The sequence below is a fragment of the Pagrus major genome, chromosome 11, assembly GCF_040436345.1.
Source record: "Pagrus major chromosome 11, Pma_NU_1.0".
Classification (NCBI taxonomy): Eukaryota; Metazoa; Chordata; class Actinopteri; order Spariformes; family Sparidae; genus Pagrus; species Pagrus major.
The window spans coordinates 19,203,001-19,228,506 of NC_133225.1; the positions used below are offsets into that span (position 1 = coordinate 19,203,001).

A 25,506-nucleotide genomic window follows, 5' to 3' on the forward strand; every position below is an offset into this window, starting at 1 on the left:
CATTTGGTTTTGGCAGCTGATATTGTGAGTCAGTTGATGTTTTTAGTTCCTCCTTTTCAAGCTAGGACATGATATTATTCAAATTAAGTAAATCGCCTCTAACTGATGTTGTTTTTTTCCTCTCTCTCCAGGTGGCAGGAGAAGTGAGTTCCCAGCATGTTGTTCCAGCGTCTCCCCCCTCTGTGCATCCATCTTTCCATCCACCAACCCGCTCCACTTCCTCTTTTACACGTTTCTTTTCCTGCTCTGGCTCCTTATTGGCCAGACGGGGAACGTTTTACATTCTCAAATTGTATAATTTTCTGTCCGTACAATAAAAACAATGTATATTGGACACTGGGAGAGTGTGTGTGTTTATTTGAGTGGGTATTTCAGCAGCCATGGGGAGAGGGAATATCTCTAATCCCATACATTTAGACTGGTTTACATTCTCAGCAATTTGTCTCTGTACAGTGAGCTGAGTCTACTATATATTTGCGAACCATCTCTGGGTGGCAGTGAGGAGGGAAAATAACTCTGGATGTCTTGAAGATCAAGCGTCAGGAAAACTAAAAAAAAGTTAATTGTTTGTTTGTGGCCTTTTTAATTGAGCTCCACTGGCTGAGTGCTATTTTCTTCCTTTTCGCATTTGCTTTGGCTTTGTTTGAACTGAACATTTGCAGATTCCAAAAAGATGGTCATGCCTAAACTTTTATTTACAACCAAGACATTAGTTAGCAGTGAAACCCTTCCATCTTTTAAAACCCACCATGCAGGGAAAATTAGATGTTTGGCACATTTGGAGAAGTGTGGAACAAGAGCTGCAGTCATTAACTACACCATGTTGATGATGATGACTGAAACATCACATCAAAGCAAACATCCACAGAAATCACATGGTGTCACCTGAAGCTATTGACTCATAGTTTCTGACTGGGATTAAGAAATAGAAGTCGCAAATTATTCCTCAGCTGAGCATGCAAACGTGAAATGTGTCAAGTATGATTTATTATATATGAAAAGTAATCAAACTCAATTTTGAGCCATTTATGCTCTGCATGTTTGAGCAATAGTCACCAAATGCTTTTACATTCTGTATTTATCTGTTCATACAGTAGTTTTTACTGTTGGTGGCGGGGTCCGCCATTCACACACTGGATTCAAATTTCATACCTACACACAAGAGAGTCGCTGGAAACGATACATACACGTAATCCAGGATTTTGGTTTTTTGTCAGCAGATCAGTTGTAATACACCAGTTACTCAAGAAAAGTCTTGATACAGTGTCAAGTCAATTTTATTAATATAGCCCAGAATCACAAATCACAAGTTGCTTCAAGGGGCTTTTCAATCTGTACAGCAAACACCCCCTGACCTTAGACTCTTGATTGAGACAAGGAAAAACTCCCCTAAAAACCTTGTTTAACCGATGGAAGAACAAAGAAACCTCTGTTCAACAAAGGAGCAGCTGCTCTCCCAGGATGGACAGACATGCAATCAATATTGGGTGTACAGATCTGCACAAAATCAAAATAAATGCAAAAAAACACAGATTTAACTCGATTTTAAAACATAAGTGAAGAGTACGGACCAGGGAGAGAAGGAGAGAGGCTGAAGCTCCTGGGGACAATGATCCAGATCCAAACATCTGGATGAGGCACCGGCAGTGCACTGAACTGGTATCAACATCACATTTCATTAAACAGCTGTGGGTGTTTAGCGATAACCGACCAAGAGGGGATGAATTTACCAAACAGGCTCACAGGAAACATCCAGGGAGGGCTTTAATCTGAAGCATCTTTGTAAGGCAACTGCTAGAAGGGTTTCTCTTAAGTCTTTATCTTTTAAAGGATAAAATGTGGATTCTTGCATCAGATTAGTTTATCACAAAGAGAAAATAACATGTTTCTGATATGTTGTAGAATGTCCTGTAGAGTTTTGTATTAAATCTGTCTTTGTGCTTGTTTAGGTACGTAGAGATCACTGTTTTATTTTAATTAATGTCAAAATCATTTGGTGATGTTTGCTAAAGGCCTCTAGACAGTCTGGTAAATTCTTCGGGTTAGTGACCGCAGTATAGTCATGATACATTAAATGCACCATTGTACTGTACATTATCAAGACTCTTCTTATTTTTTACACTCTTGTGTGATACTATGGAAGCACATTTCTGCCATCTGATGGGGGGACTTGTAAGTCATAATGAGACACCTGCTCAAAAGAATGACTTCTATTCTGAAAATGATTCTTTCTCAACATGACTTCGTATCTCAAAATTATTAGAAACTTTCTCGAAACAATGATAGAAAACATGACTTTGTGATGATAGGCCAAAGTCAGAGTTTAACATTATTTTGAGACATTAAGTCATTAATCTGACAAAGTAATTCGTTATTTCAATTTACATAAGTCATTACTTGGAGTCATTTCAAGAAAATTGCACATAATAGTATCTTACAGGATCTTCATTCATCACACTGGCATAAATGAGCTTCCGCACTGTGATCCTGTAATAATTTTATTCATTAAATTCAATTAATTTTGTTTCATAGAAAGTGAAGCCATCAGATTATTATTATTTATTATTATTAGCTTAGATAGATGACAGGAAACAGCATGGGAGAGGGGGGAGATGACACACAGCAAGGGGCCACAGGTCAGACTCGAACCCTGGGCCGCTGCAGTGAGGACAAGGCCTCTGCACATGGGATGCACACTCCACCAACTGAGCCACCAGGACGCCCTGGAAGCAATCAGATTATTAACCAAGAAACCCACCTTGTAAAAGGCTCGAAGACTGTAACTGTGTCTTTCTGGTGGTTTCTGGTCCTCAGCCTAAGATCAAGTTTATATTTTGTAAATGAAGCTTCATGTGGAAAATTGGTTTGGGAAGCGTCCAGTAAACGATAACACAGGCAGTTGTTTTCTGCATGAAGTGCGTTGGAACGCCCCTCGTTTGATTTTTTTTAATGCGTAAGACCGGCGGAAAAACACCCCTGCTGTGAAGTAGGTGGACGTCAGAGGTGATTTGCTCCCATCACTGAACCAGAGTATGTACATGTTGGCCAGACGTTCAGTCTAATCAACTCCTCCCTGCACATTCCCACATACTTGGTCACGGACTGACTTTATCGACTCCGCAGTCTTTCCCAATCTTTCCTCATCACCAGGAACGAAACTGTGATGCTGAACACACACACTCCTCTCTGCTGGCTGTCTGACTTTGACCTTAACAACCACATCCATCATCATTATCACTCAGCGTGTGATCCAGCGAGGTGAAAGAAGCACCATCTGCTGTTTGACTGATGCACAATCGACGTGCTCCGTTCGGGTCCTCGTCTGATCGGACGCATCCTAAATATAGAGGCCTGTGAGTCCACAGCTGAGGGATGACTTTTCTATTATAGGATCACATTCCTCTAGATGTGGTAACACCATGTAGTCCCCACAGGAGGGGATGTTTAGTCACTGTATAACCTCCCCCCTCCTCCTCGCTCTGATCCACATCTCCTTGTTTCCATGATCTCTTCCAGCTGAGATGGGACGAGGTCTGCTGCAGCCTCTCTTCCCGTACGTCCCGGTGAAGCTCGGGTGAGATGAGATGCAGATTTGCCAGTGTGTGTGTGTGTGTGTGTGTGTGGAAAATCTGCCACTGTACACGGCCACAACAGTCATACTCACATATTTCTGCGATGGAGTAGACTTCGTCCTCATACTGTACCTCTTGTTCCTCTGCCGGGTAAACTTACACGTGATATGAGTCAGTTCTGCTTTTCTTACAGCCAAACATTTACAGCTTTCTTCCATACTGTACTTCTACATTTGACATGGCCGTCCTGGATGTTTTAGTGTCCCAGGCGAGCTCTCGTTCAGAGTTTGCCCTCCCGGCTCTGCTTTTGACGATGTCAGTAGGTTGTTCTGGCCACAAACTGAAATGTCTCAACAAGGATTGGAAGGATTCATCCTTAATTAGGCACATATATCCATGGTGCCCAAAGGATGATTCCTAAAGACTTTGGTGATACCACTGTCTACTACACACTGCTACTACATCACTACAAAGGGGGGGGCCAGCTACTGCTCAACAAAACCATGTCTGTTTGCTGTCCTGGCTCCACCATAGACCTGTTAAAAGGCAATTTTTCATGTTTTCCAGATGGCACCCTAACCCCAACCTCTACCTCTGAGCTCGGACTTGTGCTTTTTAAGGAAGTGTGAAGGAAAGGTTGCAGCTCTAAATTCCCTAATGAGAACAACTGTGAAGCACCATACAAGGCAAAAGGATCCTTGGCTGCGTCCAGTCATGCAGGCCAAGCTGTGGACAGGAGATGGAGGCAGGCGGCCAACCAGCAGCGACTAATGTCTGTCAGTAAACTGACAAACCCAACATCAAGAGAAGAGGAGGGCGAAGGTTTGTGCGAGCAGACGGAGCATGTAGTCACCGTCTGTGGATGCAGCGATGGTGGTGACGGTGTTGATGAAAGGATGGCGGGTCAGCAGCGCTGTTAAAGCAAACAAGCAGACCCACCAGAGAGCTCGTTGGTCAGGTCAGGGAATGTGTGGCCCGCAGACCAGGCTGAGATCTCAGAGAGGTTTTGGCTGGACTCGAGGACAGCGAGTGATGTGCCTTTGGTCCATGATAGAGCTCTGGAGCGGGCAGGCTGTTCTGTCTCCTCTGGATGGAGGTTCAACCTGAAAAAACTGAAGATGTTGTGGATTTTGGCCTCAGCGGGACTTAAAATTATCCGTCTATCTGTGTCGCTGACAGGCCAGAGACCTCCTTCAAGGAAGCAGCAGACTTTGAAGAGCAGAGTTAATATAAACATCCTGTGATAATAATCCCAGCTGACTTTTGTACACACATTTAATGTTTTTTGTATTGTGTTTACTTTTTCCTTTTTTAGTCAGTGTTCATATGCCACAAGTTCACTTGTTATGAGCTCTTTTGAGTCCAAAAAGATACGAATCACTGCTGTTGGATTTTAAGATGATCCTCCCTCCAGCAAAGAGACTGCTTCTGCACAGGTCACTGAACGATCAGTCGATTAGCAGATGAGTTGCTTGAGCAAACAAAAACAAAATAACCACTCAATTTTCATTTTTTAATATCCGTTTCTGAAAAGCAGATTTAATGACCAAATGATACAGATTTATTTTTCAATTTATTAGTTATCTTGACTGAATGCCTTTTCCCCCCCAAAATGTTCCCCTCCACTCAAAAATATGTTTTTCTCATTGTTACCTCACTTGTATGTGCAGAGTTTGTTTTCATCTACTGAAGTGGAAAGTTTCTCTGTCCTCAGCTTAAAGCTCTGCACTTCATGCAAGAGTGATGTGGAAACTTGAAGCGTCCAGTGCGTAAGACAACATATCTGCATATTCATATTGGATTTTTGAACGAGGGGGAACAATGTGAGAGAAAATGTCGTGACTCTTTTTCAAACGTCTCTGGACAGGATCTTTTAAACCTCGCTGATCTGCTCGCTTGCTGGCTTGATGTGTTTTTAATAGTTTTTTGAAAACAATAAATCTCTGACACAAATAAATAAGCTTTGTCGGGCTTTGGATACACAGACAACACCTGTCGGAACAATTCATTGTTAGTTTTGGTCTTTTAGTGGAATCTGCTGACAGTAAGATACGTCTACAACATCAGCAGACTCATATTTAAGATGCTTTGCTCAAATAACTCATAACAGAAGTTGTTTAGTGAAGAGTTCCGGTAATTTACTCTTCCATGTGTTCCCAGCTGTTCTGGGAAATTTAACCATCATGCTTCTGGTTACGAAGGTCATTTGTCTGACCTTTAAGCACTGTTCGAAAAACTCTTTGGATAAGAGGAGCAGTGTGCTCCTTCAGTTCCCTGCAGCTGGCTGAGAGCAGGTTTCCGTCCTCTGCACAGCTGGACACCAGACCTCCACAGCTGGGGAGACCTGTTGGAAAAGGCTCACGGTTGACAGCTCACTGCGGCGTGGAGCACGGCTCTCTGGGGAACCTCTGAAAAGAAATCTCCACAAAAAGGAAGAAAAAAAAAATCTGGAGGCAGCCAGATTCTGGGTCTGCCCATTCTGGGAAGCAGGCTGGAGACAAACTAAACAAGCCTGAGTTCAGGAGAACGAAGATCTGCATCCAGGTGAAGGTGGTGCATGGTACAACACGTAGTCCAACACCTCCACCTTTTCCCCCTCCATGTCCGTCTGAGTGCGGTGGAGGATATTGCGGTATGAAAACGTGCTCTCAACACAGCGCCTATTCATGCCGTCTGTCCAGACATCACTAGCAGTTAGACTATGGGCAGAGCTGTTTGGATTCTCAGCACAAGGCTGCTCCAAAATATGAAACCTGAACTGCACTCTTCAGTGTGAACACGGGTGGAGTAAATATTAGCACTCATGGCTGAAGATGTGGAGGCCGAGGCCGTGCTGTGTAGCATGAATGCTTAAATGCAGCTGTGTTCTCACCAGGATGACGGTTTTTCTTAGAAACACAAAGTTTTCTCAGAAACTTTGATGAAGCTTGACGTTCTGACTCAGCCATATCTGTTGATGAACTGCTTCAGGCTGATGTGTTGATCTTGCTCTACTGTGGACAGAAAGTAACTAAGTGCTTTTACTCAAATATTGTACTTGAGGTGCATTCATGTGGCTTCAGAATAATCAGAAAAATGAGTTCCTGACTCAGAAAGTTCGACTTACAGTGGACCGACTTTGACGTCACCTGTGCAGAAACATGGTGGGCAAAAGTAAATATTTGGTTGATGGCAGTGATGGAATGTAACTAAGTACATTTACTCAAGCACTGTACTTAGGTACAGTTTTGAGGTACTTCTACCTTACTACCTTACCTACTACATTTTAGAGTCAAATATTGTACACTTATTGCCAGAAAATTACTTTTTTTCTCCTACTGAAGTACATTAAATATCATATTCTTTCATACTTCATACTCAAACACTATACACACAATGCTTACTATTAACATTTTCTTCTTACTGTAGTTGAGTATATGTTGAAGAGAAGCCAATCAAACGTTGTCACTTAATTCAAGAAGATTTAGAGCTGGATTTTGCTCTGGAAGTCAGTGAAGTGATCTCATCCGACTGGCGGTGACTTCAGTCACTGCTGGACTCAGTGACTTGTTAACATGAGTATGTTCTCTAGTTTGGTCCATGGCAGTCTGAGCGGCATTAATGGGGCTTGGCCCTCTTGTGCGTTTGTTCACATGGTGATTTTATGGAGGGAAACGTCTCCAGCGGCGGCCCTTCATTTCTCCACAGGCAGGCAGACCGCAGGCTTCCTGGAAAAGGCCTGGTGGCCGATTCACAGAGCAAAGCCCATGAGACGAGCACAGACGGACCGACACGCACCAGGTGGCCTTTAAAACTTTTTTATTAACTGACATATAAAGATGGATTAAGTATCTTGTGAAGCAAAAATGCATCAGGTTAAATCTTTTTTCACATTCCTACAATTAAAATTTTTAAGCCAAATCTTCACTGTAGCTGCTGAGCTAAGTGCATTAGCATGCACCCCGTCTGAAGTGGACGCACAACCTTGACCGAGCGTTGAAGGTGTAAATAACGTCTTTTCAAATCAATACGGGATTTTGTGGCTTCTGGAGACTTGGATTGCGCTGGACGAGCTGTATGGTTTTTTTTTTATGTTCAAAAACATGACTGGACAGGGCTCCTGTAGTCCATCGTCTGGTTTTCCTGTGATAACAAGTTGAATTTCATTTGTTTTCTCGAGATCACTGGTTATTTGTCTTTATCACAGAATATAAAATGTTTCCCCGAGATAAGTTTCGAGATCTCGAGAAAATGAACTTTCTTTAAGTCATTATCACGAGATAACAAGATAATTACTCATGAGAAAAGATTTCAAGGAGTGGAACAAAAAATTTACCAAAGAATGGAAAAAGAAAAAAACAAGAAAAGGCCACGAACTGCTTTGTGGGGTGGGTTTTTAGGAGTTTCAGAGCAAACCACATGAACTTTTTATGAATTTTTGTCATTAATAATGGGGAGGCCTTCTCCTTGATCTGATATATTCAGCTTAAATCAGTTTCTACACTTGTTAAGATGCCATGTATTAATTAAACATCAACTACCCAATAAAAAACATGTTTCCCATATATACAGAAATTTGTTACTAGATATACCAGACAATACTTTTTATATTAAAAACAAATGGGAGCTGGAGTTAAATATTATAATTGAGGATGGGGAGTGGGAAACAATGTGCATTGGATGTCATAAAGGTATCAATAGTAACATGTGGAAGGAGTTTGATTGGAAGACGAAGACAAGGTTCTTTAAGGTGCCTTCCGTGGTTTCTAAATTTGTAGATAACCCAGCTGCAATATACTGTTGGAGAGGGTGTGGAGTGGTTGGCGACCACTCACACATATTTTGGGACTGCCCAGTGATGCTTCCTTTTTGGAAGGGGGTAAAGAACGAGATAGATACAGTTCTGGGAATTAATATACCATTTATCCCAAGTCAGTTTCTTTTCGATCTAACTCCTGAAGGCATGTACACTAGAGACCAAAAGCACTTGTTACATATACTCTTGATGACTGCTAGGAAAATGGTGACAATAAAATGGATGAATCCACAGCCACCTACAGTGGCACAGTGGAAACAGAAGCTGAGGGAGGTGTATGGAATGGAGGCTTTAACTGCTAAATTACAATTAAGGTCTGATGTTTTTGTGAGGAGGTGGCTACCTATAGCAAGATACCTCTCTAACTGAGGGGAACCCCACAGTATGCTGGAATGTCTTAACTGTCCACTTATTTATTTATTTATGTATTTATTATTTTTCATTCATGTGTATTATTAAGCTTTCTGGGCCCAAAAGGTTTTTTGTTTTCTTTTTTTTTTTTTCTTGTCTTTAGCACTGTCATACATAATTTGTGATGTTGTCAAGGAATGTTTGTGTTTCTCTTTAATAAAAATAAAGTTCAAAAAAAAAAAAAGATGCCATGTATGCATGGTGGCATGGCACTGCTGATCTAATGTTGAGCTTTAAGGAATAAGAGGGAACAATCTTTTGTTTTCATGTGATAATGGATTTATCTTCAGAACTTGACAGTATGTACTGGGGAGAAGACTGCTGAGTCTTCCTGCTGCCAGTAAATTCAAGTTTCAAAATGGCGACCATGGTAACAGAGTCGAACATCTGTTAACAGTTCACTGCGCCTTTCCAAACACTCCGGTCTTTGGGCTATTTCGTGTCACCCTGGTTCACTGTGATGTGATTTTTGTCACATCACAGTTCACACAACATTTTTTTTTAGGTGTGATGTGGGAAAAAGAAACAGACACTCTTCTCGCTGCTTCAGAAGGTGTTTTGTGTATTTAACGTGTCCGGTAGTATCCAGATGAGTTATGATCGTGTTATCGTTGTTGAGAATGCGATGCGTTTTCAGGAACATTAGTTTGAGGCAGACTAAACACACGCGTTGGCCTCCTGTACACACACACACACAGGCGACTATAATTCATGTGAAGTGGTGGGCACTACTGGCCTGCATGTCTCTCATTTAAACAGCAGTGGGAGTAAACACGCTGTAATTATTAAAAGGTGGAATGGGACTGGATAATATATCTACAGATGTGTATCAAGAACGGCACAGAAGTATTATGTGATCATGAATGAAACCTAGAATAGTTTCCATCCCAGTTTAGGAATAATCACAGGTCTAAAGTCTCAGTTGGTGTTTACCATTAGACCTTTGTAAGTTTATTTGAGAGTGATTAAAAATGATAAACTTCCATAAACTATAAACAGATTTTTGAAGGCTCATGAAAGGATAACGGTGAGATTTATAACTAACTTCGTGGAGAAAACAAAGTGAATGAATCAAACAACCTTGACGAAACACAGACATAGTTGCCATTCAGGGTCCCCGCTGCATTTTCAGGCTGGAAAGATCAAGAATTTGCCCTCCAAATATGAAAGTCTGAGAGCAGCCCTCCCCCTGCTGGACAATCAGATAACACTGACGTTTCTGCTTAGTTCAACAACTCAGTAACGGCCAGAAATGTAGCACTAAGTAAAGTAGTAAAAAAAGACATTCAGTGAAAAGCCTTGATAGTGAAGACAAATTATGTATGATGTGTGTATGAATAAATAAAATCACAGTTTTTAAAAAGTTGTCCCTCCGAAAATCTAATTCTTTTTACTTTTACTTTTCAGATACAGTTTTATGACAAATGTGCAACTGGAATCAAAATCGTGTGTTTCTAAGTCATTAAACCATATTTGAAAAATCAAGATTTCAGTGTTCAGTGTGTCAATTTTAAGCGTTACATGTTGCAACAGAGTCAAAAAAGTGGATTTTTAAATAAATTAATTTAATCTGTGAAATGATTTTGAAAAAACTGATTCTAATAATCATAAAAAAATCTGAATATCGGATCCGATAATCGGCCATGTCAGTAATCTTTCGACCCAGTACATTTATTGTCCCAAAATGTCTTTTCATACTTAAGTACATTTAATATCATATACTTATTTCTACGGGTGACTTTCACTTTTACCAATGTAATATTTCAACACAATATCTTAACTTTTAGTAAGTAAGTGTGAGTTTTGGGTACTTTTGATAACACTGGTCTTTCGTAGCCCTCATTCAGTATAATTTACAAAGGCAAATGGTACATTATGAGCAACAAAAACAGAGAGGTTGAAGCCAAGAAAGTATTTTTACATCACACAACATCAATGCCTGAAATTGGTAAATTAACTTGTTTATAAAAAGCAAAACTTAATAAGCTTAATCTGTAATTCTGTGAATAAAGAGTACAATGGTATGCCTTGAAAATCTCATTTGTGCTAAAGAGGAAACGCTCTGTCTCAAAGAGGATGTGAGACTCTTTTATGACCTTTTTGAAAACAGAAGAAACTTGTCTTTTTGCCTTCAATTACTTGTAGCTACTGTGTGTATTAAAGCTTTTATTTTCTTTACTCCCTCTTGGATATCATTTTAAATAGCCTTACAGAAGCTAAAATATAAATACAGGATTTTAATGAATATTTCAAAGCAAACTGACTGAAAGAAAGACAAGAAATGAGCTAAATGATGCAAAGTGGTTGAAATTAAACCTCGAGATGAGTCAACATCATCAACAAAAAAAGAATCAACATTCAGTGATGACTCCTCAGACCATATGTATTGAAGTTCTTACATATTACAGGTAGAATATACAGTACATGTATACTGGTATACAGACAGGCAATATAAAATGGGCTAAAATTACCAAAGGATACAAAGAACAGCATATACAAAAGCTTATTTAATGATTCAAGTACCACTAACTTTATACTTCACTTCTCTGCAGAGTTCAAAAGCATCTGTACAAAATGTACAAGAATTGTATCCCATGTTTCATTGGTTTAAGGTTTCCTCTGTGCTTCATATCATATCTTACTGTTACTGTTAAAGAGAAGTGAAGATTTTACAGTTTTAAGGCAAAAAAAAAAATCACAGACCCGACAATACAGTACATGAAGTCATGAAAACTGTAGAATTTACTTCAGTGAGGTCGCCTGATGTTGATCGATCATTGTTTAAGTGAAAATGTTTCTTTAACAACTCAACAGATTAAATGAAAACTGAATTTCCAGTTTTATAATATTTCCAAACATCTGTATGTGCAGTATTTCTGTAACACTTTATTTTACAGGTCAGTAATTTCTAAAATTATTTCCTGGAAAGTTTCCTTGAAAGTTCTGTTATTTGCGTCTCTGATAGGGAAACAGAGACGCTGTTTAATTGCTACACTTCCATTTGATTAATTTCAATTATCTGCCTGCATAACGGAGTCTTTCAATAAGTGCACAGCAGGTCAGCAGAACATGCAAAAACTTCAAGTTTGTCAAGAGGAATCAATACAATTCAGCGTATAGGGGCAGAACTACAGTTATAATCCTCAAGATTTTCATGAAATAAAAATCATTTTTGATGCAATTTGTGCTCTACGTTCGGTGATCATCGGTATAGTATTTTTCATTGTTAGTGGCAGGGCCCGCCAGTCGTGCACTGCATTCAAATTGCTTATCTACGAACAACAGATTCACAGGAGACGATTCATACACGTCATCCAGCGGTTGTTTTTTAGTCAGTGAATCGGTAATAAATATGCCAGGTAGGAGCAGCCACAATGAGCGGTGAGATGAAGAGTTGCAGGTGACTCAATGACCAACTCCACTGCGCCCCGTTATTGTAAACTACTTGCACCATGTTGCAGAACGAAATCGGATCGTTTCATCATAGCCTGACAGATCACAGACCGACTTTTTCATTAAAACAACTTGAGTTTGTTTGGCTGCGCTGTGAATAGATACACAAGTTACATGTCTCTATTCACGACAGTGTTGCTGCTCAACTTGTATTTTCTGTAGTATGAAAACACACTTGCTGTTACTATAGTAACCACCGGTTTCACCAAATCAATCAGGACTGAAATGTTAAGGATTTTAAATTTAAGTTAAGAATATTAAACGAACAATTACCTGGGTTTAATGAAGCTGCTACACAGTTTTGTTTCCAAGAAACTTCTCATGAAATTGTTACAAACCTGTAAAAATGGTGTCATTTGTATTTCTAGAATCAACAGGAATAAAATAGCCTCTATCCTCTTTAGGTCCATACTAATGTAAAGCTCTAAAACTTTATATCTTAACTTTTAAATCTCATATCAGCATGAGACTGAATCAACCAATGAATAATCTTAACAAGACTGAAACTATTTTAATTCCACAAAACTGAAGGGCTGATTGCCTCACTGACACGTGCTGCAGGTACTGATGTGGCAACAACAATTGAAAATTTAAAATCATTTAAAGGAACGTTTTCAAAAATAACTAGCATTTTAAAAAAAATCACAAAAACTACTATCTATTTAACATTTCAGATGCATCAATAACATGCTGACTTCTATAATCACTGTACATTGTTTAACACGTCAAAGTCTTACCATCAAAACTGGTAAACATCAGTGGCGATTTAAGACAAAGGGATTTGTGCAAATAAGTAAAAGCATATTGCCGTGTATACACTGCTGAGAGTTCACTAAAGCAGAACTTTGATACAAAAAAGATCCTGTAGCGTTTGCCTATGCTCATCAAGAGTCCTATTGAAAAAAGGAAGCACTTAAAAATTGAAATGGAGTATTTAACAGTTTGTCAGGCACTTACCTGTTTAAAAAAGAAAGAAAGAAATTTTCTTTTGCCAGGAAGTGTGACACAAAAAATTCAACTTGGTCAAAATAAGTGACTCTACATTCAGACCGAGTTCAACTATAAATTGATTTTTTTTTTTAGGACTTAACACTGTACCATTCACTTAATGTAATAGGTCCTACTGGGAAGCACAGTTTAAAAAGAGGTTTGCCTTTCACAAAAGTTCCCCTTCAACTGACAAGTCTAATGAAAAAAATGTGATGAAAGGGAGCTTCGGCCACGTCAGATATAGTGACGTGAGTCCAGCTGTGGCAGCACTAACCGGCATCGATGCTCGATGATGTTTGAGGGAAACTGGACAATGTCTTTCCAGACACTGTTTTGCCGCTCATGGGTCGAGTCTCTTGGTGCTAGTGGACGGCGTTCCTGTTTTGTCAGGGTTTTTGCGGATCGTACTGCTGGTATCGGTTCAGCTTGTCCGGGTCGTTGGAAGCCATGTGGGTGAAATCCTGGAAAATGTCCTGGTAGGTTTCATCTCCTGCAAGAGGAACAAGGACACAAGACATCAACAACAAAGATAAAATGAATACTTTTACATTTCAAGACCTGTAAAGATTATTCTTAATAAACAATCTGATTGTGAAAAAAGTGCACAACTAGGTACTACTTCATTTTAAAGGTGCTATAAAAAGATTGGGAACCACTGAGATAGAGAACAGTGCTCTATTATTTAAGCCAACTTAACAACAGTAACTATGTCTCAGAGCAGTGCAAAAATAACTCAAAGTTTATCTCCCGGTGTGGCACAGGAGCATTACACAAGGTTTTCTGCACAGAGGGAGACAAAGTATAATTTAATAACATACAAGTATGACTTTTGTTGGAAAGGTCTGACGTTTAAAACAAGAAAATAGAGCGGTTTGCATTTGTCAGGCAGAACTGGACAGGAAGCTGTGAAGTAGCTTTGGTGGTAAAATCCCTTTAAGGATCTCTCTGAACAAATTAATTAATTACAATTACAATTAATTAAATAACTGAAACAGCTAAAAATTTAGCAAAAAGTGACATCCTCAAATTGCTTCTTTTGTCCAACCAACAATCCAAAATGCAAAGACTCTTCATTTACTGTCAGAGGATCAATCAATTATCAAAATAGTTGGCAATTAATCGACTAATTGTTGCAGCTCTAAAATAAACTCTTTATATTTTCCCCTTCAACAGTTCATGAGGATTTAGTGTTTTGCCTGTTTTTGCCACATTGACCGGCTGCTAATAAGTTAAATAGAATATTGTGAAATAAAATATTTCTCAAGTCATGAAGACTTAACTGTGTCACATACAGAATAATGTAAAGAATCATTAATGCCTCATCATGCAGGTGTACAGCAGCTGACAGCGATAGCATCATCACAACAAGAATGAAAAAGAAAAAGGCAGCCATACCTGTAAGAGCGTCAGCGTGGCTCGAAATATGAAACAGAACAACGCAGAGAGGCAGAAAAGATGGGAAAGAACAGAGGAAGCAAAAAAAGGCGAATGTTTGAAAGACAGCCAGAAAGCCTTTCGTTAGCAACTGGAGATCGACTCGGAAAGAAAAGACCAGCCCACAGAGATTAAGTTTTGTTAACAACTGTATTGTGTTTAAAGTGCAGGAGTTTATGTACAAAAATACAGTTGTGTTGGCCTCAGCACCCCAAAGAAACAAAAAAAAAAAGAGAACAGAAGAAAGGCACAAACTCTGGGGAGGAGAGTGAGAAAAAAAGCACAATACAGAACAGAGAGTGAATTTACAGGGAGAAGAGGATGAGAGCAATAAAGAACAGAGAGAGCCTCCTCGTACAGCAGAGCAACGGTTCTCAATCTGTAGTTTAAATCTTTCATTTTCAGGTTTTTATTACATTTTAAGAAGACTACAGGAAGCAAATATGGATTAAAGACTGGGTTGTTTATAAAAAATATGAAAAGAATGATCATTTTCTTTTAAAATATAAAGATAGTTCACCCTAGATATCATGAAATCCATGTTTAAAATGCTCACAAATAAAATCACAGACTGAGAAGAACCGCTCTGCGCTTCTACACACTCAATCAGGTAGACACACTTGAATCAAGGGAGCTGTGATTTTAATAAAAAGTGGCCGGGAGGATTGATGAGGTGAGCTCTCCCTCACATTCATTACCCCTGAATATCCTTCATCAGTGCCATCGTTCATCAGCTGATTGGAGGCGCTGATGAAGAGGCTGTTTGGTATCAAAGACCAAACAAACGGAAGCTCGTATGTCAGACTCTACACTTTCGTCTTTCTGTTCCTCTCATGATCAGTGTTAGTCTGCCTGCTGTTGACCTTTAAGGCAACAGAAAGCCAGGAATAGCTTCTGTTCCATTCCTAATCAACAACCACTGCACATGCTAACTGAAAAAAAAATGTCATTCTTTGTCATTCAGGTCCAATACTTTCCTGACTTACTTTTAAAAAGTGAAAAATCACCACAGAGGATATTCCACTTATTTAAAAAAAAGCAGCATTCAGGATAATAACAGTCTGGCTAACTAAAGCGGTACATCTAGCCCTCAGTAGAAGATACTTTAATCTTCTAGAAGAAATGGACGACATTTCCTCCCTCCTGTGGTCAACACACATAAATGCATGAGTCCCTTTTCCCTACAATCTAAGAACCCTCAGCATCTACTCTACAGGACTTAAGAACGTCATTTACCTGTGAACACAATCACAACATAATCAGCAATCCTTATTCTAACAACTGAGCACATCTCCACACTAGTCAGCCATTCAAAACCTCACTTATTGCTCTGCCAGCACCAGGGGGTAGAACAACGGGGCTCGATTAACGTGAGTTAGAAGAAATGAGCATTTAATCAAAGTGCTTTGGTGCTAGATGGAGTGAAGACGTGGGATGAAACTGGGGTACGTTTTGTTTATTCATTCACAAGCTCTGTAGCCTCACTCTTACTGAATAGCTATATGTTTAAGATAAGTATACGCTAGGACGAGCAGGTGATAAAAATCTATACGTGGGTACACTTGGATATTTTTCTACTCTATTGCACTTGTCGCTTGACGATCCATCCTCACATGGTTTGTCTATATTTGAGTAAAAACCCACTAAGATTTGATACAATCAATGCAATGGCACTAAAGGGCCTTCATCATTTTACAATTCAGGATTTCCTGTGATTATTACAGGCAATGAGCGAGCACACTTTACAGACTAATAACCAAGACACAATATTGTCATCACAAGAAGTAAATACCACACAATCAGAAAAAGAAAAGCAAGGATGTGAACAAAGAGCCCCTCTCGTGGCACTCACCCCTGTGCAACCAGAGTCACACTCTTCTTTGCTTTTTCTCTCAGACTATACAGAAATGTATGTATGCACATCATTTACAACATGTACAATATGTATACTATCTTTATAAAAGAAAACTGCTCTAAAATATACTTTTTTTCTGACCAGGCATGTCACAACAGCAAGATGCAATATGTTTGGACAACAAACAGTTCAAATAAGTAAACAGGCCTTGAAAATGGTTAAGACTTCAAATGGGAACCATACAATGGCAGGAAAAAGTTACAGTCGTTGCATAACCATTGATAGGAATGTGCATACATTTCTTCTGAAAGGTCAATTTAAAATTAAACCTGGTGATTTAAAGACACACACTATGCCTCAGCAGACTGGTCAGATGATAAAAAATGTCATTCAAAAGTCACGATTATTGCCAGATAGTGAGAACTGCCGTCACTTTGAGGTCACTGGATACTGGTGGCAGTTACTGGGTTGCTTTTTTTTGCTAAGATACTGTGACTGGTAGCAGAGACACAATACTAACGAAACAAAGTATTTGGTAAAACTTTCTATGAAGGTAATGTCTATAATGCTTCATAAGCACATACATAACTATATGACAAGGCTCATAAAGTATTATAAGTGGTGGACATAATGTATAATAAGTGTAGCATTCAATGCTTTATACCTCTATGCCAAAGTGACAACACTAGTCGAAGTAGTCCTGAGTTACAATAGAGTGGTGTAGTTTGTAGTCCTAAAATACAGAAATCAGTTTGCATTTTTGCATATCGGTTTCCCTCGTCTCAAAGACTATGAGGTTTTTGAATTGGTTTTCGATTAAATGCCTGAAATACGGTCTGTTGTTACCACAGGCTTAAGATATTTAGACGTTTTGTTCTACAATATAAAATACATCATTAAATGTCCCACAATTTAATTATAAAGAGCTTACAACCCTGTTGTCACTTTGGCATAGAGGTATAAAGTATTATGAAAGCTAAACTTATAATAAGTTAGCCACCTTGTTTTAAGTTGTCATGCATGATTCTAAACATTTATAAATAGCTTTATAGAGCCTTATAAATGCATGTCTTCTGAATTTGTTTATTATAACCTTCATAGAAACATTACCAACTATTTTAGCCCCAAAAACTAATTTCTCATTAGCTGCTATAAATTACTGAACACCTCTAAAATAGAGGGAATCAGTAAAAGTGATACAATCTAAACTTAAAGGGAGGAAGACTATAAGTAAGTAAAAAGTGACAGTTTTCTTTGAATTTTGTGCTATCAATATTTTTTATATTAGTAACAGTCGCTAAATCTAAAATGTGGATGTTCCACTTTGGAACAAAACTCTTCACTTATGTCCAGAGTCGATGGCTTTAACCTGTCACATTGACACAGTCTAGCACCTGACGTTACACCACACCAAGGTGCAGCTGGGAGGTTTAGAGAAGTTGCACTCACAGTACAGCAGCACACAGGAGCACAACTGACAGAGTTTGGCTCAGTTCACTCAACCTCAACCAAGTGGACCAAATGTCCCCCAAACTGGAGGTCTACAATTAGACATTACTGAGAATGAGCTGTCTGGGTTGATTTACACGTTTTCAGTCAACTGACCCCAACTCTGAAACCTGGGCTTTACATTTCCTCTGATTTTACAGTATGTTGCCCCTGTGTTTACGAGAGCAGACAGTTATTAAGTTTCATCCAGCTGCAGGCTAATAAACTCCTGCATGCACTTCCTGTACTGCATCTCGGTGGGACTGTTGGTGTTATATTGACCTGACTGGCTGTAGGGCCCCTCCGCCTCTCGCATCTCCTCGTTCATCTTGGCCAGTCGCAACCTGGGCAGCAGGTAAAGGAACAGGAAGTGACAGATTAGCCACAGTTAAGAGATACAGCCAACAATGAAACACAATTGGTTTTCTTCCCCTTACGAGCCGTTCTCACAGAAATACTGAACTCTGATAAATAACAGCACAGTTACAGTCCACTGTGTTACATCTAGAGGGAAACTATCTGAAAACTGATTAAGTAGTGACACCTTGTGGAGAAAGTTGTTACACCTTTTGGTTTGTTTTTGATCGACACTTCTAAGTATTGTATCTTGTAGTAACACAAAAGAGGTAATACTCAAGAAATAATGCCTTTTGTAATCAGTTGTGAATGGACGTAAAACTGTACAACAAGTCTGTTAGTTTTAGTTCTTTAGTTACAAGGTGATAAGAGCTCTGCATCTGGTTCCATCTTGTCAGGGTTAATTTAGTGAGACCAGGTAACTGTACAGTATTCCTCATCTTAAAGGTTTCAAATATTAATATTTTAACTATTACACTGGCTTTCTCAAGCAATTATGTTGAATTTTCCTTGTTTAACTTCTCCCAGAATAAATATTAGCAAACACAGAAAAATAATAATAATACCAATAATAAGACTAACACTTACAGTGTGACGATGTCTGCGTTGGCCGCCTCCACGGCTATTGTCAAGGGTGTTTTCTCATCAATGTCTGCAGCATTTTGATTTGCTCCTCTTTTTAAGAATAAACACACTTGTCTGAAACAGAAAGACACATTTTTCAGTTTTGGAGGGTAAAACATTATCTGGGTTGCATCTCAGTCTTCAAAATGCCTTTTTGACTATTCTCAGAGTTAGAGTTTGGTGAGGTAGTGATGATGAGATGTGGAAGACAAACCCTGTGTGTCCCCGCATGGTGGCATGGTGGAGGGGTCCTCGTCCCTGAGCGTCCTGCTGGTTCACATTAGCTGCATTTTGGAGCAGAAACTCGCAGGTGACCAGCGAACCCTGAAATTAAACATTAATGAAACACATTATATTACTTTCAAGTGACAAAACACAGGTGTTATTACTACCTCCAACTGGCTATAATTTCAATCTACCTTGTCTAAATGACCTCAAAATTCAAACATACAAACCATCATTTGCTGGATGTTTATCATAGATACGCATCACTTAAATGAATGAACTAAATTAATAAAACTAAATCAACTAAATTAATCCATGTTTTCCTGACTCTATCATTATCTGTAGTGATGCTTACCCCCTGCACTGCCATGATGAGCGGCGTCCTCTTGTCGTCCTCCGTGTTGACCCAGTTGACCTCGGCTCCGTGGGCCAGTGCCTCAGCCATGTCCGGCAGGCTGCGAGCACATGATGCCCAGTAGAGCTGCAGACCTGGGCTGTACTCCTTGGGCTCGTAGAAAACCATCTCCTTACAGGGTGACGGTGGAGGCAGTGTGGCGGGCATGGCCATGGGCGGAGACTCAGCAGCCTCTGAAAAATGGGAGGTTAGAGATGTGAGCTAAGTGAGTGGAAACAGTTACTAACCACTGACCACTTCACACCCGGGACATCACAGCCCACTGGCAGATGCAGACATACAATGCTTTTCAAAATGTACATTCACCGGGCATAGTAAGAACTAGTTAGTCAGCAGTTTGGACCGTTTAAACGTAATTAAAAAGTGATCTCATCAGTCTCCTATATCGGCAAAAAGTTTCATTTTGGGCCGATGCTGATGACATGCCAATATCATTGTGCATTCCTAAAAATATTATATTCCTTTGTCAGGTTTTCCAGACTTCCTTAACTGTCCTATGAGTCAAATTTTTCCTTCCAGTTTCTAAAACAGTGCTACATTACATAAAGATTTTTTAGTGAGTAACTGTGTGTTTTGTTATTTCTGAACATTTTCTGCAGGGACGTCTTTGTCTTTTACAACAATCTGGGGAGTGCATAAGCTCATTTGCACGCACACGCTTGTATGATGACCCATTCTCGTTCAATCTTAACAATGGCACCGAGGAAGGCATCGGTTGTTATGATTATGTCTTTTAGAGGTTTGCTTTAAAACTTGGTTCTTCAATTTGCCATTTCTTCTTTCTCTTGCGTCAATCTTCTTCCCCTGATGCTTGCACAATATGTTGTTGTTTTTTTGTTTTTTTTTAGCTAATATGGTAGCAGTTTTAGATATAAATAGGCAGGGATGTCTATGTAATGACAGAGGTGTGTGAGTCTTTGAGTCTTACCTGCATCTGCCAGGCTGTTACTGGACGGGGCGTTGGCCAGCATCTCCCTGCTCCCATCAGCGCTGTTCTGGATGCCACTGTCTGCACTCTTTACTGTAAAACAAATCTGAATCACTACTTGTGGAACAACACACAGATGTCATTAACAGTGTGAGTGTACCAAATAAAAAGAACACCTTCCTGCTGATTGTTTTGGTTGTGAAAAGATCATAACATAGCCTCCTGAGGTAGCCCCTCAGAAGTCTTTTGATAAATAGTGTTTATTGAATTTTTGAACATCTACTGGTTTTTGACAGGTGCTACTGTAAGTTATTAATAATAACCAGAAACCGCAGGTGGTCCTAATATTTTGTACAGAAGTCGCCAGCTAAAACAGAGAGAACAGGAAAGAGAACTGGATGACAGATCCCCACCACCACCTTATGTTTCAGGTCCCTAAATAGCAAAAAAAATACAATGAGACAGATACAAACACTGAACAAAACCATGTGTGAGAGAAACACTCCCCACCCCCGGGAAAAACAAAACATGGTACGCTCTGCAATGCTCTTAACATGATGGGATGGTCCATGATGAGGTCTGAATGAGGGAGGAACAGAGGAGTGGATGAAGGGTTGTTAGTCCACAGCCCTGAAGCAGTGACTACAGATGGACAGTGGGGATGGAGAAGCAAGCGAAACACTGAGCATTTAGTACTTACTGCTCCTGAGCTTGGCGGAGTTGTCAAAGTAGGAGAAGAGCGAGTCAAGCTCGTCAGGACAGAAGAGAGAGTCGCGGCGGGCCTCCGAGCCGCTGGCAACAGCTACGTTAGGGATGATGGGAGTTTGGAAGGCGAAGGGTGTAAATTGAGTGGCAGGGTGGGGAAGTTTTAGGGCAGGCGGGGAGAGCAGGGATTAGTCCAGAAGCACAGAACAGCCAGGGGAGGAAAAGAAAGAGAGAACAGCAGGGTTGAAGCAGAGATAGTTAGACTACCAGCTTGGTTGACACTGGAAGAGACAGACTACGAGAAGCAATGGGAGGCAAAGAGGGCTTAGACATATGCTGTTCACAGAGAACATACAGTATGCCAATGGGTGGACACATCTCCACGGCAGTGCAGAAATCACACAGAGCATACAATACAAGCTGTGGCCACAATCACAAATGACATTAAAGCACTAAAAGTTCTGTTTCTGAGGTGGTAAAACAGAACCAGGTAATTTGGATTTGGGAGACACTGAGAAAACGTTCAACTTTAAATTGTTCCTAATCCATAAATAAGAAACTATATTAGCCCATTATTATATCTTGGAGAATTAAGGGAAGATTTGGGCTAAATCTCAGGTGCAAAGCCTACAGATCCAACAACGCCCAAACCATCATCAACTGATTAGTACAGTTTTCAATATGCACCGTGACTTATCCCAACTACTAGCAGCATTATTTCCATGCCTTAAAAGTGAATACATTTCAAATTTAGTACAAACAAATTGTTGGACCTTGTGATTCCTCGAGCTAGTACACTTTTGTTTTAGGATTGCCAGACATCATCCAGGTTAGGATCATTACATTTCAATGAGTTTTGTAAACCATCTGTCATTCATTAAGTTTAGAGAAAACACACACTCTTGAGTGGAAGGTGTGTCATTGTTTGTTAATTTTTTTTTATACTGACCCGACTGTCCAGAGACGTTTGATCCAGGTCGGAGTTTCGGGGTGGGTGGTGGCGGTCTTGGAGGCAGATGCTCGGAGCTGCTGCTCAGCCTTTTCTCCTGTTTGCTCAGAGAAACAACTTTGTTGCGAAGCTCCTCATCTGACGGCCGGCGTACAAACCGGCGGTCCACATATTTGGCTTTGATGTAGGCCTCTACCTCGTGTCTGATAGGAAGAAGAAACACACTTTCTAAACTAACTAAAATAACTAAAACGCCTCTATTCTTATTTATTATCAAATCTAAAAATTCTGTTTTTTCCTATACAGAAAAAAACACTGAATGCCAGAAAGTAAATAAAGTGAGAAATTAACAGAGGAAGGAAATAAGCTCGCAGAACTTCAAAGCAGATTTTCTGGTCTGAAAATAAAATAAAATAAGATAAAATAAATAAACAAAATACACTTTTTATCAATTGTGTACCTTGGATCTCCCGGCTGTGGTTTTCTGGCTCCTAGTTCCTCTCGCCGAGCCTCATAGATCTGGTTGATCACTCCGTTTCCCAGTTCACACATCAGCTGTAAAAGATGCACATTAAAGTTAGTAATCAAGTTGGTAATAAGAAACAGTGATTCTCTTATTAGCAATTGATTAAAAGTCTTTGAGTTTGAACTGGACGGTCATGTGTATTTGTTTATGTACCTCAGTTTTTCCTCACTCACCTTTAGTAGCTCTGGCTCCCATGTATCCAAAGTCAAAGATCGAACCTTGGAGAAATGCACTCCCAGACTCCTGCAGAGGAAAGAAGCATTAAAAAAAACACAATGACATTACTTATTATGTTTTAATTGTGAATGGGATAAAAGGTTAAATGCTGTAAAAACTTGAGAATAACTACACTTTTCACCACACGTGGGTGAGTGTAGTTTAAGTTTTAGCCACAAGGTGGAAAGTGTCTGCAAATGTATACGCATGACAGCGTTAATCACAAAAAGTCTATAGAGAATGTAGTTTTCACACAGAACTCTGACAGCTCTTTGTCTTTGTTTGAAATATATTTGTATGTTCACAGTTCTATAATTAGAGTGAAAGTAAAACGATTTACAGAGGTCACAAATGTGACCTTTAAGTAAACCCCCTAAATTAATCTGTTTAAATTTCTGAACCCCCTCTTGTTAGGAAATCACAAGGAAGATCTGTGACTTCTTTAGGTTGTATTGTTGAAGATAACCTAAATCCCTGGTGATTACAGTTTTATATGGACAGCTGGACAGCATGGGGACTGGACACAAATAAAAAATTTGACTGAATGACAATTTAATATTTGAACCTGGCAAGTAACTTAAGGTCATCACAGCTCCCACGCAGGCTGGGTTTTCATAACAGTGAATTTACATTCCATAAATCTCTCAAGACCAACACTTGAACATTCACATGATGGCACCCTGAGGGAAAAGATTTTCCACAACTGAGCCAATATGCAAAGACTATTTTCAATCTTTTTACAGTTTTCAACGAACCAAAATGAAATGTATTCCTGCAAGTGGTAGATAAATAAACAAAATGTGCAATATTAGTTCCCGCAGTGTATCATTTTCCTGCAGTTTCCCCTAAATTCTAATGGCATGTAAATGTAGAAGTTATTTATTTTTTGTTAGTTTTATGACTTTGTATCTTCATTTATCTTTTCCTTTATCTTTTTAGTTTGACATTTTCTTTATCTCCTCAGTGGCTCTTTGTATATCAGACCTTTGTATTAGGTCCTTTTTTTAGCTGCCATTCTTATGTGTCTAGGTGTTGTTATCTCAACATAAAAAGAACTACTACTGTATGAGGATTCACTTTTAAAAAAACACATAGGCCTGATACTTTACCTGTGGATTCCAGAGCACTGTATACACAGAGTGATTCCCAGATTGATGCTGGCCCAGCGGGGGTCTGGCTGGCCACAGTCGCAGCAGCAGGAGTTGCCTGGGATGGCCAGGACCTTCTGCAGGGCACTCTCTCCCTTCAGCGATTTCTCCTTCGGCTCCCCGCCAGAGTCCAGGCTCCCTGTTGACGTGGACGACTTCCTATCCAGCTTCTAAACAGATGAAATCAAATCAAATGAAACTTTATCCCTGTGGTGTAATTAGGCAATTGTAGGAGCAAACTAACAGACTACACAAGGGAAAAATGAAACAAAAACTGAATATAAACAAGAGTACAGGAAACTGATGTTATATACATAAACACAACAAAATAATTAAGTTTCAACTTATGGTTTATTTAGCAATTTATTTATCTAAAGTGTATGTGAATCCCATCAACTATCCTCTCAGTGTCAGTGTGTTTTTTACCTCGCCATCATCTCCCTTGTCGCGGAAGGCGGTGGCAATGCTGTTCTGGACGGCTTTGATCCAGGCCTGTCGCAGCTTCTCTGAGTCAGCCTGCATCATACAGCTCCTGTTGGGACACATGAGCATCACACAACTGCTGTGTGTGTGTGTGTGTGTGTGTGTGTGTGTGTGTGTGTGTGTGTGTGTGTGTGTGTGTGTGTGTGTGTGTGTGTGCGCATGTGGCAGGAGGTGGGTACTCCACCTTCCCACCTTTAGTAACATATTCCAGTGCTCATTAGACTGTAAGGGAAACTTTTGGCATCCAAACATTTGACTGATGACTCAAACTTACTTGGTGGGTGACACCACTTCAAAACAGAAGCGACGCTCTATGTCCTCACAGTGTTTGACTGTACATAGTCTCAGGTCTTCCACCACCACTGTAGGGTTGTCCTGAGGGAACAGCACAGCAGCTTTGGTTATACCACTATAGAAGATGTTGCTCACTTTACGAAAGTAGTAAAATCTATTTCTATTTAAAACAGACTCGAGAACAAATAAAGCACTAAAATATACAAATATAAATGTTTGCCATTAGTGACTATATCACATCACTTGATGTCAGGGTGTTTGGACTAATAATAATCAAGAATATTTGACAATATTTGATCAATGAAACAGCTTTAACAGATGTTTTCCATATTTCACTTGAATATTTTTGCTGCATTTCAAGAGCATTGGACATAAACAGCTTGTGGCATCGTTAGACACATTTTGCACTGGTTACATGCTTGACTTACGTAATAAAATAGGACACATTGTAATTTCTTTAGTTCTACAGAAGGCAAATACATTTGTTGATCTTCACATGGACAATAAATGTAAACTAAAAAGTTTAGATATACAGCGTAGTGTGATTTTGCTGGTATATATTAAGCTTTATATTACACAGAAACACATCCACAACCTACACTAAATACCTGTTTTGAATTGCCTACTACAGCTCGTAA

The 25,506-nt window shown here is 39.6% G+C and overlaps 2 protein-coding genes across 3 annotated transcripts in view; one reads left to right on the plus strand and one right to left on the minus strand.

Moving 5' to 3' along the window:
- psmd1 (proteasome 26S subunit, non-ATPase 1) overlaps window positions 1–334 on the plus strand; it is a 42,121-nt gene extending 41,787 nt beyond the window's left edge. The window contains exon 25 of the mRNA XM_073476286.1: window positions 132–334. The gene's annotated coding sequence lies outside the window, so the exon portion shown is untranslated. The remainder of the gene's footprint in view (window positions 1–131) is intronic.
- Window positions 335–11,143: 10,809 nt separating this feature from the next.
- The window catches only part of acap2b (ArfGAP with coiled-coil, ankyrin repeat and PH domains 2b), a 56,549-nt gene continuing 42,186 nt past the window's right edge, over window positions 11,144–25,506 (minus strand). Inside the window, exons 12-24 of one of the 2 annotated variants that reach the window (XM_073475997.1) lie at window positions 24,849–24,949; window positions 24,518–24,623; window positions 24,053–24,261; window positions 22,901–22,970; window positions 22,662–22,756; window positions 22,202–22,404; window positions 21,248–21,349; window positions 20,548–20,640; window positions 19,560–19,792; window positions 19,194–19,303; window positions 18,944–19,054; window positions 18,281–18,342; window positions 11,144–13,711 (exon numbers count right to left, since the gene is read on the minus strand). In XM_073475997.1, the coding sequence (XP_073332098.1) occupies window positions 13,608–13,711; window positions 18,281–18,342; window positions 18,944–19,054; window positions 19,194–19,303; window positions 19,560–19,792; window positions 20,548–20,640; window positions 21,248–21,349; window positions 22,202–22,404; window positions 22,662–22,756; window positions 22,901–22,970; window positions 24,053–24,261; window positions 24,518–24,623; window positions 24,849–24,949 (1,599 nt within the window). In that variant the 3' untranslated portion in view covers window positions 11,144–13,607. The remainder of the gene's footprint in view (window positions 13,712–18,280; window positions 18,343–18,943; window positions 19,055–19,193; window positions 19,304–19,559; window positions 19,793–20,547; window positions 20,641–21,247; window positions 21,350–22,201; window positions 22,405–22,661; window positions 22,757–22,900; window positions 22,971–24,052; window positions 24,262–24,517; window positions 24,624–24,848; window positions 24,950–25,506) is intronic. The other variant, XM_073475996.1, reaches the window with a different exon arrangement.